This window comes from Quercus robur, chromosome 7 (genome assembly GCF_932294415.1).
Source record: "Quercus robur chromosome 7, dhQueRobu3.1, whole genome shotgun sequence".
Lineage (NCBI taxonomy): Eukaryota > Viridiplantae > Streptophyta > Magnoliopsida > Fagales > Fagaceae > Quercus > Quercus robur.
The window spans coordinates 44153427-44170281 of record NC_065540.1 but is presented as its reverse complement, the minus strand read 5'-3'; the positions used below and the strand labels follow the sequence as shown (position 1 = coordinate 44170281).

At 40.2% G+C, this 16855-nt stretch overlaps 1 protein-coding gene across 1 annotated transcript; it reads right to left on the bottom strand.

Annotated features, from left to right (window-relative positions):
* Window positions 1-16285: 16285 nt before the first annotated feature.
* Window positions 16286-16855, bottom strand: LOC126691476 (uncharacterized). Its single transcript, XM_050386517.1, has one exon. It carries the CDS (start codon window positions 16853-16855, stop codon window positions 16286-16288), a length of 570 nt encoding a protein of 189 aa, XP_050242474.1.

Sequence of the window (16855 nt, the reverse complement as noted above, 5' to 3'; positions counted from 1 at the left end):
TATTTATTTTCTGCTGCATAATTAGTTTATTGGTGATTTGTTTGCGCTACCACGTGTTTGCATGATAAATTGATTATTTAATAACTTGGCTAATTAATTAATTATTTTCTATCACAAGGGGTCATTCAGTTTGTGGCCTATCAGATCTAAATTTATGTATTTTATTGTTTTTAATTCTGTTATTTATTTATTTATTTTGTTAAAATTGATTAATAAATTTCTAAAGGGGCGGGAACCCATGTGGCATGGGTGATGAGTGCCACAGTGGATTTTTAATAATATTTTAATTCCTCTGTTAGCCAGCTCAGATATTTTTGTCTGTTGCCTGACGGAAAGGACGAAAATAACACGCGTTAATTAGTTTACAGACTAAAAGTGGTAAAATGAAAATGTAGGGATCAAAATGAAAAAAAGCCAAAATGTAGGGACTAAAAGTATATTTACAACAATAAAAGAGGGAAAAAAATTGCTCTTCGTGCTAAAGAATTTGCTACAAAATTGCAGTGCCTTCTTAAATGGGAAAAGTATACAAGGGTGGGGAAAGTTGAGGCAAGATACTACACATCATTAACCAGATGTCTATACTGAGTTAGGCTGCTAGAGTCAGTTTGTAACGCCTTGATGAGGATATTTGAATCACGCTCTAAAATCATAATTGTCAAAACATGAATTGTATCGTAAATCAATTTTTAATTTTTTCGTATCGTGTATCGTATCGTAAAATACACAAACATTTAATAAAATTTTTAAAAAATTATAAATATACATATATAAAGGGTATATTCATTATAAATTTTGAATGTATTTAACTAATGACTAATTTATTCATCACTTATATAATAATATTTAACAAGCTAACTAAATAAATCAAACTAGCATGTGTTTATAACATACACATTCAAATTACTTAAATTCAAAAGTGATAATATATTACAAATGACCCACAAATAATAATTTATTTTCATCATATTCACCAAATTGAGTCAACGCTATCATCCTATTTATAATTTTGCAAATTTATTTCTTTATTAAAATTTTTTTCATCGTTATTCGTCATTAACATTTACTGTCTCTTTTTGTTCTTTTTATTTTAATAATTTTTTTATAAATTTTTTTTGGCATTCTAGTTTCTTGGACTTATAACAATAACGATAAAAATAAAAAAATTTTAAAATATTAAAGTGAAAGGTAAGTGTGTACTGTGTAGTCCAATTGTACGAGAGAGGGACAAAAAACTTATGAATTTGTTATTTTAGTAGGCTAAATTAAGTAAACTAATAATTTTTTGCTAAAAACAAGTCTAACAACTTATTAGATTCAAATAAAAGTATAAATTTTAACAAAAAATCTCATTTTAAGGCATTTGTTTATATATCGTACGATACATATGATTTTACGATACAATACGATTCATACGATACTCACACTGTATCGTACGATTCATGAGTACTTACGATACGCCAATACGATACAGAACTTTTTCTACATGATACGATACGTATCGCATATCGTATGTATCATACCATACTGGCAACTATGTCTAAAATAACCCTGTCTACTCCAGTTTTTACTGCAAATTCTAGAGCCTGTCTTGCAGCTAGCGCTTACACTTCAATGGCCGTGAAAGGTATGGTTATTTGTTGTGTGAGAGAAGCCATAACCAGTCCAGCTTAGTTTCTGATGATCACCCCAATTCCAGCACGTTGTTCTTACTCGAAGAGTGCCCCATCAAAATTAATCTTGTACCATGATGTGTCAGGAGGGCACCAAGATGTTACTGGTCTGACCGATGGTGGAGTAGCTGCCAAGTGGTGTGAGGTGTATTCCAGGAGTCTCTCTTTGGCTTGCTGCAGGATTTGGCCGAGTGTACAGGAGTTCTTTCCTAGCCTGAGGTTGTTGGGTCTATTCCATATTACCCAGCTCACCTTGAAAATAGAGTAGGGTCTCTATTCTCAGCAAAGGTACACCGAATTAAATCGATGAAGTTCGAGCATTGCCTCAAGCTGTCATGGTTCCAAAGTGGGACTTGGTTCCTGTAAGAGAGAAAAGTTAAAAAGTTAAAAATTATTCATTTGCTCTGAAATAAAAAATGAATTTTTTTATTTATTTTAAATCTTAGTTCGTAAAAGACAATTGCATGATTTTTCTTACTTTACTTTAATAATTAATTTTTAAATAAATATATAAACAAACTCTTAACTTGGGTCAAAAAGGTAATGTAAAAAGAACTTTGTAGCTGGCAAGAAAAAGCAATATAAACAGGACTTGGCTAGTCAATGGGAAGTTACCGCCTGTCTTCCTTGTTGTAGTGCTTGAATTTTTTAGGTTTTTACTAGAAGGCACTTAGGTTGGGATGATTATAAAAGGTGAAAAATTGAGGTGAAAAAAGTGGGGAGAAAATATTATTTGTGGTTGTTTGATTGAGATTATAGGAGAGGGGGTGAGGAGGGGGACAAGTTGGTGGAGCTTGGAAGTTTTCTTCTAAGCCCACGGACATATAGTTGTTTGGTTTTTTTTTTTTTTTTTCATCACTCATCACTCATCACTCTTCACTCAATTTTCGTTACTCATCACTCATCATTTAAAATACCTCAATTTCCCCAACCCCACAAAATAGGAAACACAACCAAACAAGCTTTCTTGGAGTGGGTTCCACTTATTTTGAGTTATGGGTGATGAAAACAGAGTTATGGGTGATGGAAACATAAAAAATAAAAACTAGATGGTTAGCCATGATGTTGTTTTGGGCAGTGACGAAGTCAGTGACTACTTTGGCATCAAGCTCAATGTGGAGTTTCTTAATGTTTAGATTTTTAGCTAATGTGAGACGGTCTCTTAAACCCCAAAGTTCAGCGGCAAGGGAATGGGTGAAGCCAATGTTTCTAGAGAATCCTCCAATCCAGCTGCCTCTATGGTCCCTGATAAGTCCACTAGCACTTGACATGCCTGGATTGCTTCTTGCGGAGCCGTCAGTATTGAGCTTAAAGAAACCAATGGGTGGTGGTTTCCATCCGACTACAAATGTATTGCAATGCCGTTTTAGAGTTCGGAGAGGGAGTGCAATGAAGAGCTCAATGGATAAGGATTGAATTTTCTTGAGAATGTCTTCCAATGTGAAAGGTTTGCTCTCCGTGACCAACTTATTGAAAGGTTTGCTCTTCGTGACCAACTTATTCCTAGCGGTCCAGATTGCCCAAATGGAAGTAGGGAATAAGGTTTGCCACGGTAAGTTCGAGAAGAGGCTTGTGGGGATGCTTTTGGAAGACATGGTTTTGATCCATGATGCTGTGGTGTTTGAAAAGTAGAAAAAAGGTGGGGTGTGAGGGATGATTTTGGACCAAATGGGGGCGGTGACAGTGCAGTCACGAAGTATGTGCAAAGGGGTTTCAGGGGTAGTGTGGCATAATGGGCATGAGGAATCCATGATGATTTTCCGATTGTGGAGCAAGGATTTAGTGGGAAGGCTATTGTGGCAGGAGAGCCATATGAAGGTACTGATTCTTGGGAGAGTAGGGAGTTTCCAAATCCATTTCCATTTGTTGTGAGGAGCTTCGGAAGTGAGACCACAAGCAAGGTGGTACGCAGATTTAGTGCTAAACTCACCATTCGGTGAAGGAAACCACTAGGTGGAGTCATCGTGTAAGGGAGTGTGGGGTTTGGGAGTGGCATGAATTAAGTCTTTGATGAGGGTGGGGAGGTGGAAAGATATTCTGTCAAGACACCAGTTGCCCGAAATGTCCCAAAGCTCACCAACTTTTAAAAGCTCTTTGTTTCTGCTTAGTGGGCCGTGGATCATGCTTTTCAAAGGGCCTCTACCCGTCCAGTTATCAACCCAAAAATTTGCCAAGGAGCCATTGCCCAATCTCCAACCCGTGCCTAGAGTGCAAATGTGGTAAGCCTTGAGCAAACTAGTCCATGTTGTAGACATATTTTTAGAGGCCGAATGGTTGGGTGGGTATTTAAGTGACAAAGTTTTGGCCCAAATGTCCATTGAGTTATTTTGAGGAGCCCAGACTCTTTTAGCTAGAAGGACTAAATTTCTTGCATAGGCTTTTTTGATTCCTAGCCTACCAAGGAATTTTGGGCTTGTCACTGTGCTCCAATTTTTGAGGTGGATTTTCTTGCAAGCTTCAGTATCACCCCAGAGGAAGTTTCTATTGATTTTATCAATTTCCTTGCAGACTTGTTGGGGCAAAAGGGTGCTTTGCATGATGTAAGTGGGTATGGCAGAAGTGACGAAGTTGATAAGAGTGAGGACTCGCAAGGGAGAGAGTTTTGGCTTTACAAGAAGCCATTTTGTCACGGATCTTGTCGATGATAAAATTAAAAGCTCTTTTGTCTCGTTTGTGAGAATGGGTACTCCAAGGTATTTTCTGAAATTTCTAGAGGAGGAGATTCCAAGCTCATTTTCCATGTTCGCCATATTGGAGGGTGAGGTGTGAGGAGAGAAGAAAATCTTTGACTTGACAATATTTATTTTTTGACCCGAAAGATTGCAAAAAATATCAAGAACTTTCTTGATGATAGAGCAGTTTTTCTTGGTGGCTTTGGCAAACAAAATGAGATCATCAACAAAAAATAGGTGGGAGAAGGGAAGGCTATTTCTTGCTGATTTGATACCTTTCTAGTGGCCCAATGAGAATTCTTTGAGTATGAGCCATGCAAGGTGCTCCATGCATAGGATGAAGATGTATGGGGAGAAAGGGTCGCCTTGACAGATGCCCCTAGTGGGAGTGAATTGGGTGAGTCGTTCCCTATTAAGAACAACAGAGAGATTGGATGAGGTAATGCAGGACATTATGAGTTCAATCCAAGCAGGGGGGAAAATTGAAGTGATTAAGGGTATGCCTGATAAAACTCCATTCAGGCCTATCAAAAGCTTTTTCAAGGTCAATCTTAATAGCCATGGAGCCAACTTTACTTTTGGAAGTAGTCATCGAGTGTAAGATCTCTTGGGCAATAATGATGTTGTCGCTAGCCTTTCTACCCGAAATAAAGCTAGCTTGGAAGGGATGAATAAGGTCACCGAGGTGAGGTTTAAGCCTACTCACCAGAATTTTTGTAATGGTTTTGTACAGAGTGTTGCAAAGACCAATGGGGCAAAGTTGGTGGACAGTTTCGGGTTTGGGGGTTTTGGGGATAAGGCAAAGAAGGGTGGAGTTTAACTCAAAGGGGATATTTTTATTAGTGAAGACATTTATGATAAAAGAGCAGATGGAGTTGCCTAAGGTGTGCCAGAAATGTTGGAAGAAAATGGGGTAGAAACCATTGGGACTCAGTGCCTTGTGAGGTTTGAAAGTGTTAATGGCAGCATGAATTTCTTGTGTGGTGATGTTTTGGAGAAGGGGGTCTTCCACATGGAGTAGAGGCGTATCAATATTTGGGAAAAGGATGGTAGAGAGTGAGCAAGTGGATCCTCTAGTGTAGAGGGAGATGAAGTGTGAGGTGATAAGATTTTCAATGTCTCCAGGGGAGTAAGTCTAACTACCCATGCCATCCTTGAAGCACCGAATTTTGTTATGATGCCTTCTACGAATGGTGGAGATATGGAAGAAATTTGTGTTCCGATCCCCTAACATGTTCCACTCTGTTTTGGATTTAAGTGCCCAAAAATCTTCTTCAAGCTTTAGGATGTGATGGAATTCAGCAATGAGTTCTTTTTCTAGCTTGAGGAGGAAGTGAGAGGGGTTAGAGCAGATGGTTGTTTGCGTGCCCTTAAGTCGAGCGAGCACTCTATTTTTTCTGTGAAAAATGTTTCCAAAACATTCTTTATTCCAAATCCTGACCTTGGTGGTGAAGTTATTGAGAGTTTGCATGATATCGTCGGGGTGGGCTTGAGATACTTCTTGGACAATATCATTGAAGGAGGGGTCATTGAACCACATTGTCTCCAGTTGAAAGGGCCGATTGTTGGGGTTTGGAGGTGGTTGGTCAGTGTTGACAAGTAAAGGGTGATGGTGAGAGAGAAGCTGAGTCTAGCAATTCATGGTCTTATCAGGTGGGGCTTACAATTTTTAATATATTTACAAAAATTCCATTAAGCAATCTTATTTGAAAAGCTTACTAAGTACCTGTTTGGATCCCACGTCCACGTTTAGTGTTTTACCTTTTTTTTTTTTTTTTTTTTTTTTTTTTTTTTTTTTTTTTTTTTTTTTTTTTTTTTTTTTTTTTTTATCTTGACTAGCGCCTCTTGCATTGTTCATGGGACATGAACAGTGCATTAAGGCAAATGAATAGTGTTTTGTGAGTTTGAACAGTAATCGGAAATTATTTTTTTATTATTTTCAATTTTAACAAAATAAGCAGTATCCAAACGCACCCTAAACATGTATTTTTTTTAGGCCCACAGTTTTTAGTATTTAAATACTGGAAATTGTTGTTTGGAATTACTTACCCAAGAAGCCTATATTGCCAAATTTAACAACCAATAGAAAAAAAAAATAGAGCTGCATCATTGGAGTTAAAGACATGGCCTGTTTGGTAATGTTGTTTGTATTTTTTGGAAATAAGTGTGTATGAAAAAGTGTATGAAAATACGTGTAATATTGTTTAAAAATTGAAAATATGTGTTTAAACACATATATCAAATGGGCCTAATTTTTTGCTCTTGAGTTACAATGCATAGCCATTTTTGGCTATGCACTGTCGTTCATATGGTTTAATTAAAAATATATATTTTATTTATACTTTTATTATTATAATAATTATTTTCGTTTGTTTGTGGTTGTGATTAGTGTTTGTTGTAATGAATATATTATTTTATTGTATTAAATGGCTATGCATTATCGCTCATATGGTATAATTAAAAAATATATTTTATTTGTACTTTTATTATTATAATAATTATTTTCGTTTGTTTGTGGTTGTGATTGGTCTTTATTGTAATAAATATATTATTTTAATGTGTTGAATGCTAAAATAAAACTATTGATGTTGTGTTGTAAAATGAGGTGATAAAATAGCTTTTTGTGGTTCCAAAATAGGGACGGACCTATGATTTTAAGTTAGCGAGGAGTAGATTATAAAGTTATAAAAAAATAAAAAAAATAAAAAAAAAACTCCAAATAGGCATCCATATAGTATTATAAAATTGTAAATACTCAAAATCGTTGTTGTAAGGACTGAAATTGGATTGGTCCCAAATCCAGATTGGGCTCAAATGCTAACGGCCCAAATAATAAATTTGTAGAGCGTGGATAGAAGAACTAGATTTATCCCAGAAGAAAAACGATTAGACTTAACGATTCAAGACGGTTTGACACAAATATGATTATCAAATTTATCCTCAGAACAAACTAAGTTATTTGTTTCATGTGGTTTTCTTCAAGACAGAAATTGTACAAGAATTCCCATATTTTCTCTCAGTGCATTCTTCCATGTTATATACTGCAATCTTGGTGTCATCCTTACCACACACGTGTAGGTTAGATTTGGGGGATTCCTTCCTATCCCATCCAACACTTCCTAGAACCATCAACTAGTAGTTGTAAGCCTGTTTGATTATTGTTCAGGCATCACTTCCATATTAATGTGGTTAGAGAGTTGGTTGAGAGGCAATTAATGCGGAGGTAGCAACCTTTGAAGATATTTGTCTACCTTTTTATTCTTATCCCTAGTCCAATGTCTTACCCTTAGTTGTGACGTAACCCCGAAGTAAGTCCGAGATGATAAGGCACTCAGATTCACCTCAGACACATGTTGCCGAGAAGGCTTTTGTCATCGGACGCTTATTGAACCCATCTCACATTGTCTCTACTCCTCTCTTAATTTTATTCTCCTCATAGCCTTATTTGGGCCTCCTCGGATGGTCTAACGTCCTCCGATAGGGCCATAGGCCCAGTTAATACTACTTTTAACAATACTTCCTAATTAACTGGCCCCCACAATAGTCCCTCAAAATCTTGCTTTTTGACTCCTCGGAAGAAAATGATGATTTTGATGTCCTTATCCCATCTTGTTTTTGGCTTTACTCTGTATTCCTTACCTCCTACATGTCTTTTTGTATGCTCTGGACACGCTCCTGACGATTCGGCGTCCAGAGCATGCCAGCATTAAATTTTGGTGACGCCTTTGTCCCCTACATTCAACGGTAAGATGTAAATAGTACGGTGGATGGTTTTTCTTGTTTTACGAGCGGGAACTTTCCCGCTTGTAACTTCTGCGCCACTAAAAATAGCTTTTCAAATCAGTTCTCTCTTTTACTTTCAGCAATCACACAATCCTAGAGCTCATACATTGAACCTGTCGCTTTCTTTCCTTTCCCTGTGCATCTACAAATACTAGAATCTTGTCCGAGGACCCTCTTTCAAACCTGTAAGTCTTCTTAAAACCTTTTTTAGCTTTCATCTTAAACTTGTTAATTTTTCTTCGAAACCCTTTAGGAAAATGGGTAAGTTCAAATGTATGGTTGAATCTGAGGAGAGTATGAGAAGTTTCCGGGCTAAGTATAGAATCCCACCAATAGTGGGCATGAGGTATGCTGCCCAGGGGGAATGGTTTGGCACTAGGAGAACAGGGGAGGTAGTTATTCCCATGATCGCCTTCATAAAAGGTGGGATGACCATTCCCATGGGTACTATTACTAGAAGCTACCTTAGGTTTTTTAGGTTATCTCCCACACAGTGTGCCCCAAACATATTTAGGGTCTTGGAAGTATAGAAGCCTTAAATGAGAGAATGAACTTGAACCTCACCCATCATGATGTAAACTGGGTGTACAATTTACATAATTTGAAAGGGTAGGGATATTATCTCAAATCGAGGTATTCCGTAGTAAGGCTAATCCAGTGCCTTCCCAATTCAAACAAAAATTTAAAGGAGGACTTCCTTATCTTTTCCGGGAAATGGCATGATGGTCTACCCTGCCCAATGGAGGAGGGAGAACTAGGTGGGAGTATAGCCGGAGACTCACGAATTTTGGTTTACATTTTTTTTGTTTTGTGTCTCAATATTCTTGTTTCTAATGAGACTTCCCTTTAATTCAATGATTTTGCAGATAGGCGCTATGCCAAACCCAAACTCAGCTTAATCAACAAAGAGAGCTTGGATAGGGTGTTCCAAGCGGAAATATATGTGAACGAAGCTGACGATCAACTCCGAGCAGCCCATTTGATCCTCGGATACACACCTCTCTCGTTCGCCTTCCAAGCTCCCAAATACGTAATCAGAGCTCGCGATCCTCGGCTCCGTTGTATCAGCGTTGCCTACCAGGGGTTCATCATTCCAGAGGGTGTTCCACTCCCTAAAGACACTCCCTTCACCCAGCCACTTTTCGTTGCCACTCTTTCAGCAGGAGCATCTGCATCCCAACCCGTCCTTAGAGAAGAAGAAGAAGAAGAAGAAGAAGAAGAAAGAAATCCAGAGGAAATTGTAGATTTGACATACTCTCCGGACAAGTTCAAGGTTTTCAATTAGACTATACATTCCGAGGACAATTTCGACGAAATTGGTGTACGAAGGAAACCCTAAAGAAGTCTCATGGAGTTGATAGAGAATCAGCCTGGGAAAGGTGCACCGGGGAAATCTGCATAGTCTTAGATTCCCCCTCCTCCTACCAAATCACCTCCTCCTGCTCCTCACCAGCCTCCTCACCAATCTCAGCCGGTTAGAACTAAAGCTACCGATTTAAAAAGGCGAAGGGAGCAGAAAGGGAAAGACGTGGTGGATACTGGAAGATCCCTTCCGACTTGAGAGGAAGAGGCCCAACGAGCTGCGAAGCAGTAAAAAGTCAGCCATGTTTCTCAACGGGGCCTGGAGAGATCGGACACTCAGCCTCCTGAGCCATAAGCTTGGCTGCCAGCAGCTATGCACGGTGGAGAGCCTTTGAGGGTTGACGCATCACTCAGGGATTTCAACGGTGGCATTGGGTACCACGTAGCCTCGGCTGTGGAGGAGGCTTTGTTGCTTCCACGAGATATGGCCGAGTTGAAGAATATGAGGAAGAACGAGCTCTTCCTTAACAACAAAAGATATCTGGGAATGGTATAGTACTAACTCTTTTTCCCTTCTCTCTTTTTTTTTTTTTTTTTTTTTTTTTTTTTTTTAAACTTGTGATTATTATTTATTGACATGTACTTTTTATTGGCTATGGCATTGATCCTTCCTTTTTAGGTTATCCAAAATACCTTCAGATTGGAAGAGATTACCAACAACTGCTTCCAGCAATTGGAAGATGAAAGGAAAAGACGTGCGGCTGCCGTATAGACATTGACTATATCTAAGCATAACCTTGCCGAGGCGAAGAAAAGATTGACTGTTGAGGAGCAGGCTCGTTGTAGCACGGATTCAGCCTTGGAAGGCGCACAGAGACAAGCCGAGGACTAGAGAAAGTGTCTACGTGAGGCAAACGAGGAATTGAATGCTGCCAAGGAACAACTGGCAGCCCTTAAAAAACAACTGGAGGAAACCCAAAGGCTAAAGGATCAAGCTGAAAAATCCAAGGAGGAGGCCGAGAAAGCAAGGGTTGAGGCCGAGAAGGCAATGGACGAGGCCGAGCAGAAGGGTTATGACCTCAGGGTAGTTGAGACCGAGGAAAACCTTAGGGCAGAGGTCCCAGTGGTATGCCGCATTTATTACACCCAAACTTGGGATGAAGCCTTTAACCGAGCTGGGTTTGAGGCTTCATCTGAGTTGAGGAAAGCAGAGAATGTGTTTTACCCTTCTGCAATCTGAGCCTCGGATCCTCCTTCCACTAAAAAAGAAGTGACTTCCATAACTACTGATCCAAATCCAGAAGTATCGCTTCAGGATCCTCCTCCTCCTAACCAATAAGAACTAGCAAAAGAGACCAATGCTTCCCAAGAAGCATCCTTGGATAAAGCTGCAGCCGTTCCAGAGGTAGAGGTAGCTTCCCAAGGCTTTCAGCAAGACTTAGCTTCTACAGTCATGCCAGCTGAGGGAGCTTCTAAAGACAAAGAGGGAATAACTACCTCGGAGGCAGATAAACCGGCCAACCAAACTTCCAAGCTTCAAATTAAGCTGAAAAAATAGGCCTTATTTTGTAGTTTAATTAGAACTTTTGTAAGGGATTTTATTTCCGTTTATTTTGTTTGTTTGTTTTTTTTTTAGACATATCTTAATGAAGTATGCATTTTTACTTTTTGGAATTTGTTTGAGTTGCTGTTTGCCTCATTTTTGTGTTATTCATTTTGTCATTCTAGTTTTGAGTAATTTCATCTTGATTGTCCTTTGTTTATACAAGAGAAAAAACATAACTTACACACATTAATAGTTGGCTACTAAAATGGATGATAACCATTGAGACTAAGGAAGCGTTCAAAAAGTTGGATAAATTTAAGTCCAAAGCAATTCAATTATATATTAAATGATGCTCACAGGCCTATTGGGATTTATATCTTCACTAGGTAATTAGGAACCCTGTGACCTAAGGATGGTACTTGAGGGTTTATTACTTTGAAACGCCTAAGTTCATGTGGCACTAGCATTTTAATAACAAGAGGTTGTATTAGTTTCCATTGAACCTGGTCAATGCTCCAATGGAGGTCATAGGGTATCAATTTCCACCAAGTTTGTGGTCCGAGGAACCTGACATAACTTAGTTTCTGTTTCATACTTCAATAGATGTCATAGGGTATTAATTTCCACTAAGTTTGTGGTCTGAGGAACCTGACATAACTTAATTCTGTTTAACACTTCAATAGACATCATAGGGTATTAATTTCCACTAAGTTTGTGGTCCGGGGAACCTGACATAACTTAGTTTCTGTTTAATACTTCAATAGATGTCATAGGGTATTAATTTCCACTAAGTTTGTGGTCCGAGGAACCTGACATAACTTAGTTTCTGTTTAATACTTCAATAGATGTCATAGGGTATTAATTTCCACTAAGTTTATGGTCTGAGGAACCTGACATAACTTAGTTTTTGTTTAATACTTTAATAGATGTGGAAACGCATGATGTATGATTGGCATAAATTAAAACAAACCCAAACAAGACTACTTTTATTAATAATAATACCTCTTGAGATTGTTTACATTCCAAGGATAGAGTACAGCCTTTTCATCTAAGTCTTCCAGATAATAGGCTATTATTCCTGCTACTGAAGTAATCCGATACGGTCCTTCCTAATTAGGCCCCAATTTTCCCCAAGCTGGATTCTTGGTGGTTCCCAGAACTTTCCTCAGCACCAGATCTCCTATAGCTAACGGCCTCAGCTTTACATTGATATCATAGCCTTGCTTAAGTTTATGCTGGTAGTAAGCCAACTGGACCATTGCATTCTCCCTTCGCTCTTCGATCAAGTCCAAACTTTTTTCTAACAACCCAGCGTTACCATCCGAGGTAAATGTACTAGTCCTTAATGTTGGGAAACAAGTTTCTAAAGGGATTACGACCTCGGCTCCATATGTCATTGAGAAAGGAGTCTCTCCTGTTGACCATCGAGGCATTGTTCGATACGTCCAAAGGACATGTGGCAATTCTTCCACCCATTTTCCTTTAGCATCATCCAGCCTCTTTTTAAGTCCATTGACTATAACTTTGTTGACAGCCTTAGCTTGCCCATTCCCTTGAGGATAGGCCGGAGTGGAATATTTATTATTTATCCCTAAGTCAGAACAGTATTGCCTGAAGGCTTTACTATCAAATTAAAGGTCATTATCTGAGATAAGGGTGCGTGGAGTTCCGAACCACGTTACGATATTCTTCCAGATAAACCTCTTAACATCTACGTCTCTGATGTTAGCCAAAGGTTCAGCTTTGACCCACTTAGTGAAATAATCCGTGCCAACCAGCAGATACTTTTTGTTTCCTAATGTTTTAGGAAAAAGACCTACAATATCTAAACCCCACTGAGCAAAAGGCTAAGGGCTGGATAGGGGATTAAGAGTTCCTCCAGGCTGGTGGATGTTGGGAGCGAATCTTTGACATTGGTCACATTTTCTAACATACACTTGTGCTTCCTTCTGCATATTTGGCCACAAGTATCCTTGAGTAATGGCCCTGTGAGATAGGGACCTTCTCCCTGTGTGACTTCCACAAATTCCTTCATGCAGTTCCTCTAAAAGTGACTCTGACATCTCGGGATGTATACAAAGTAGATACGGCCCAGAAAAAGAGCGTTTGTACAACTTTTTGTCCTCGGATAACCAAAACCAAGGAGCTTTCCTCCGTATTTTCTCGACTTCTATTTTCTCTTAAGGCAAGGTGTCGTTTTCGAGGAATTTCAGTATGGGGTCCATCTAGCTCGGCGCTGGGTTGACTTGATGGACCTGAAGCACGTCCTTCCCTGCTGGGGTAGGGGTGCACAAATCCTTAACGATTATCACCCGGGGCAAATTTTGTGCTGAAGAGGTGGCAAGGGTTGCCAAGGAATCTGCGTGGGTATTTTCACCTTTGGGAATATGTGACAAGTTAAAAGACTCAAATTTCGTTTGCACACGCCTAACATAACTCAAATATTCCTGCATTCTTGCATCTCGGGCTTCCAGTTCCTCTTTCACTTGGCTGACTATCAATATTGAATCCGAGAACACTTCCACTACCTTTCCACCCATTTTCTGAACCATATTCATTCCCATCAACAAAGCTTCATATTCCGCTTCATTGTTTGTAGTTGAGAATCCCAACCTTAAGGACTTCTCAATGATGATCTTTTCGGGGGATAGCAGAACTAGCCCCACTCCTGCTCCCCGTTGGTTTGCAGCTCCATCCATATATACTTTCCACGATGAGGCGTCCTGTGTGGAAATCAGGCCAACCGACTTTTCATCCATGTCATGTTGCTTCATCTCAGCTTCTTCTGGAAGCTCGGCGAACTCGGCTACTAAATCGGCGAGGACCTGGCCTTTCACGGAGGTGCGAGGCATGTATTTGATGTCGAAAGCCCCTAGGATCATGCCCCACTTAGCAATCCTCCTCGTGTAGTCTACACTTCTAAGTATGGACTTCAGTGGTAGTTGAGTTAGGACTACTATGGTGTGTGCTTGAAAGTAATGTGGGAGTTTGCGTGTTGCATGGACTACTACCAAGATGGCATTTTCTAGCGATAAATATCGCATCTCGGCCTCATGAAGTGATTTACTTACGTAATAAACTGGTCTTTGAAAGCCACCGTCCTCTCGTATTAAGACAAAACTAATTGAGTGAGAGGCAATCGCCAGGTAAGCAAACAGGACTTCGTTCACCTCAGGGCTGGACATGATAGGCGGCCGAGATAGATACTCTTTCAGCTGCTGAAATGCTACAGTGCATTCCTCGGTCCACTCAAATCCTTTCCATTTATGTAGTAAATGGAAGAAAGGTTTGCACCTATCAGTTGACTGGGAGATAAATCGGTTCAAGGCGGCAGTCATTCATGTTAGTTTCTGCACCTCTTTCGGATTCCGAGGTGCTTGTAAATCATTAATGGCCTTGATCTGGTTTAGGTTCACCTCAATTCCCCTATGAGACACCATGTACCCCAAGAACTTTCCGGAGCCTACACCAAAGGAACACTTTAAGGCATTCAGACATAGCTTATGCTTTCTCAGAATTCCAAAGATACTCGTAAGATCTTCCACATGCTCGGAGACTACTTTGCTCTTCACAACCATATCATCGATATAGAATTCAATGTTTCTACCCAGTTGTGGTTCGAACATTTTAGTCATCATCCGTTGATAGGTAGACCCTGTATTTTTCAAACCAAAGGGCATCACTTTATAATGATAGTTTCCAATAAGGGTGACAAAAGTTGTCTTCTCTTGATCGTCCAATGCTAACGGTATTTGGTGATATCCTTGGAAGGCATCCAAAAAACTCATTCGAGGGTGACCAACTGTTGCATCCACCAACTGGTCAATCCTCGGCATAGGAAAAGGATCCTTGGAACAAGCCTTATTGAGGTCCGTGAAGTCCACGCACACCCACCACTTCCCAGTCTTCTTTTTTACCACCACTGTGTTGGCTAACCATTGAGGGTAAAAAACTTCCTTAATAGCCCTGGCCTGTTTGAGCTTGGCCACCTCACTTCTGACAGCTTTGGCGTGCTCTTTTGATGGTCGTCGAAGTGGTTGTCTCTTCGAAATAATGGAAGGATTCACATTGAGTTGATGACAGATGAAACTCAGATCTATACCCGAGGCTTCATATGGACTCCATGCGAATACGTCGACATTTTCTCTGAGGAATTCCACCAATTGCTCCTTCTCTCGAGAAGGTAGTTTAGCCCCAACCTGGAAGAATTTCTTCGGATCATCAGCAATAATTACCCTCTCCAGATCTTCACATTTTGCCTTATCGGCCAGTCCATTTAAGGGTAATGCTACGGCTTTTGATTGCTATAAACCATTATCGGCGGTAGCCAAGGTCTTTGCCTCTGGCCTATGTTGGATAGCCGCTACTAGGCATTGCCAGGTTGTAGCCTGACTTCCTACTATCTCCAAAACTTGGCCTCCGGATGGGTATTTTACCTTCTAATGTAGAGTAGAGGAGACTGCCCTCAGGGTATGAAGCCAAGGTCTACCCATAATAGCCGTGTATGGAGAAAATACGTCTATAACGATGAAGTCCACCTCCACCACATCCGTACCGGTTTGCACAGGTAAACTGTAGGCTGCCAAGTGCTCAGGTTTCAAACCTAGCCCCTTGTACAAGTCAAGGTACATTATATCAGCAGCACTGCCCTGGTCAACCATTACTCTTCTCACATCGTACCCACCAATTCTCAGTGTGACCACCAGAGCATCATCATGTGGCTGTATGGTTCTAACCTTGTCTTCATCTGAAAAGCCCAAAACCAACGGGATGTCCATCCTAGCTCTTTTAGACATTGAGTTATACTTCTCGGCTAGAGATCGGGATACTGACAGTACCTTGGAAGGACAAGATCCAGTCCTTCCCGAGGTAGCAAAAATAACGTTTATTATGCCAAGGGGGAGTCTCAAAGAAGCATCTCCCCGTATCTCCGAGCCTGCCTAGCTTACTCGACCACTGGAGTGGTGCAAGAGTTGCTTCAACTTCCCTTCTCGGACTAGTTGTTCCAGACGGTCCCATAAATTCCTGCAATCCTCAGTCGTGTGTCCATGATCTTGATGGTAGTGGCAGCAAAGATTCTGGTTGCGTCTCGTAGGCTCTCCTGCCATCTTGTTTGGCCATTTAAAAAATTGTTCATTCTTGATCTTCTCCAGTACCTGTTGCACCGGCTCCCGAAACACAGCATTAACCGCCTGGGTGTTAGTAGAACCTGATTGCCCAACAAAGTCTTTCTGAGGTCGGTTATTGTTGTACCGGTCCGACTTGAAATCCCTCCTCTCCTGAGGGATTACCTTGGTCTTTCCTTTTCCCTACAGTTGGTCTTCTTCTACTCTTCTGTACTTGTCAATCCGATCCATCAATTGGTGTACACTAGTAACAGGTTTACCAATTAGAGATTTCCTCAAATCATGCTCAGCTGGAATACCAGCCTTGAAAGTACTTATAGCCACATCGTCATGCTCTCCCTCTATCTCATTAAACATTTCCCAGTATTTATCTGAATAAGTTTTAAGAGTCTCACCTTCTCGCATGGACATAGACAACAAGGACCCCAAAGGTCGAGGAACCCTGCTGCAGGTAATAAAGTGAGCGCCAAAAGCCCAGGTAAGTTTCTTGAAGGAATCGATAGAGTTAGCTCTTAAACCGTTGAACCATGTCATTGCCACCGGGCCCAAGCTTGATGGAAAGACCTTACACATCAAAGCCTCATCTCTAGAGTAGATGGCCATCCTTTGGCTGAAATGGCTAACGTGTTCTACTGGGTCTGTCCGACTATTATATAGGGTGAATGTAGGCTGGTGAAATTGCCAAGGAAGATTTGCATCCTCTATATTCCTTGTGAAGGGTGATTTGGAAACCTGGCTTAACGCTTTGTTCAT

Excerpts from the sequence above, each read along its gene's own strand:
- LOC126691476 (XM_050386517.1), bottom strand. The coding sequence starts at position 16,855 with ATGAACAAAGCGTTAAGCCAGGTTTCCAAATCACCCTTCACAAGGAAT.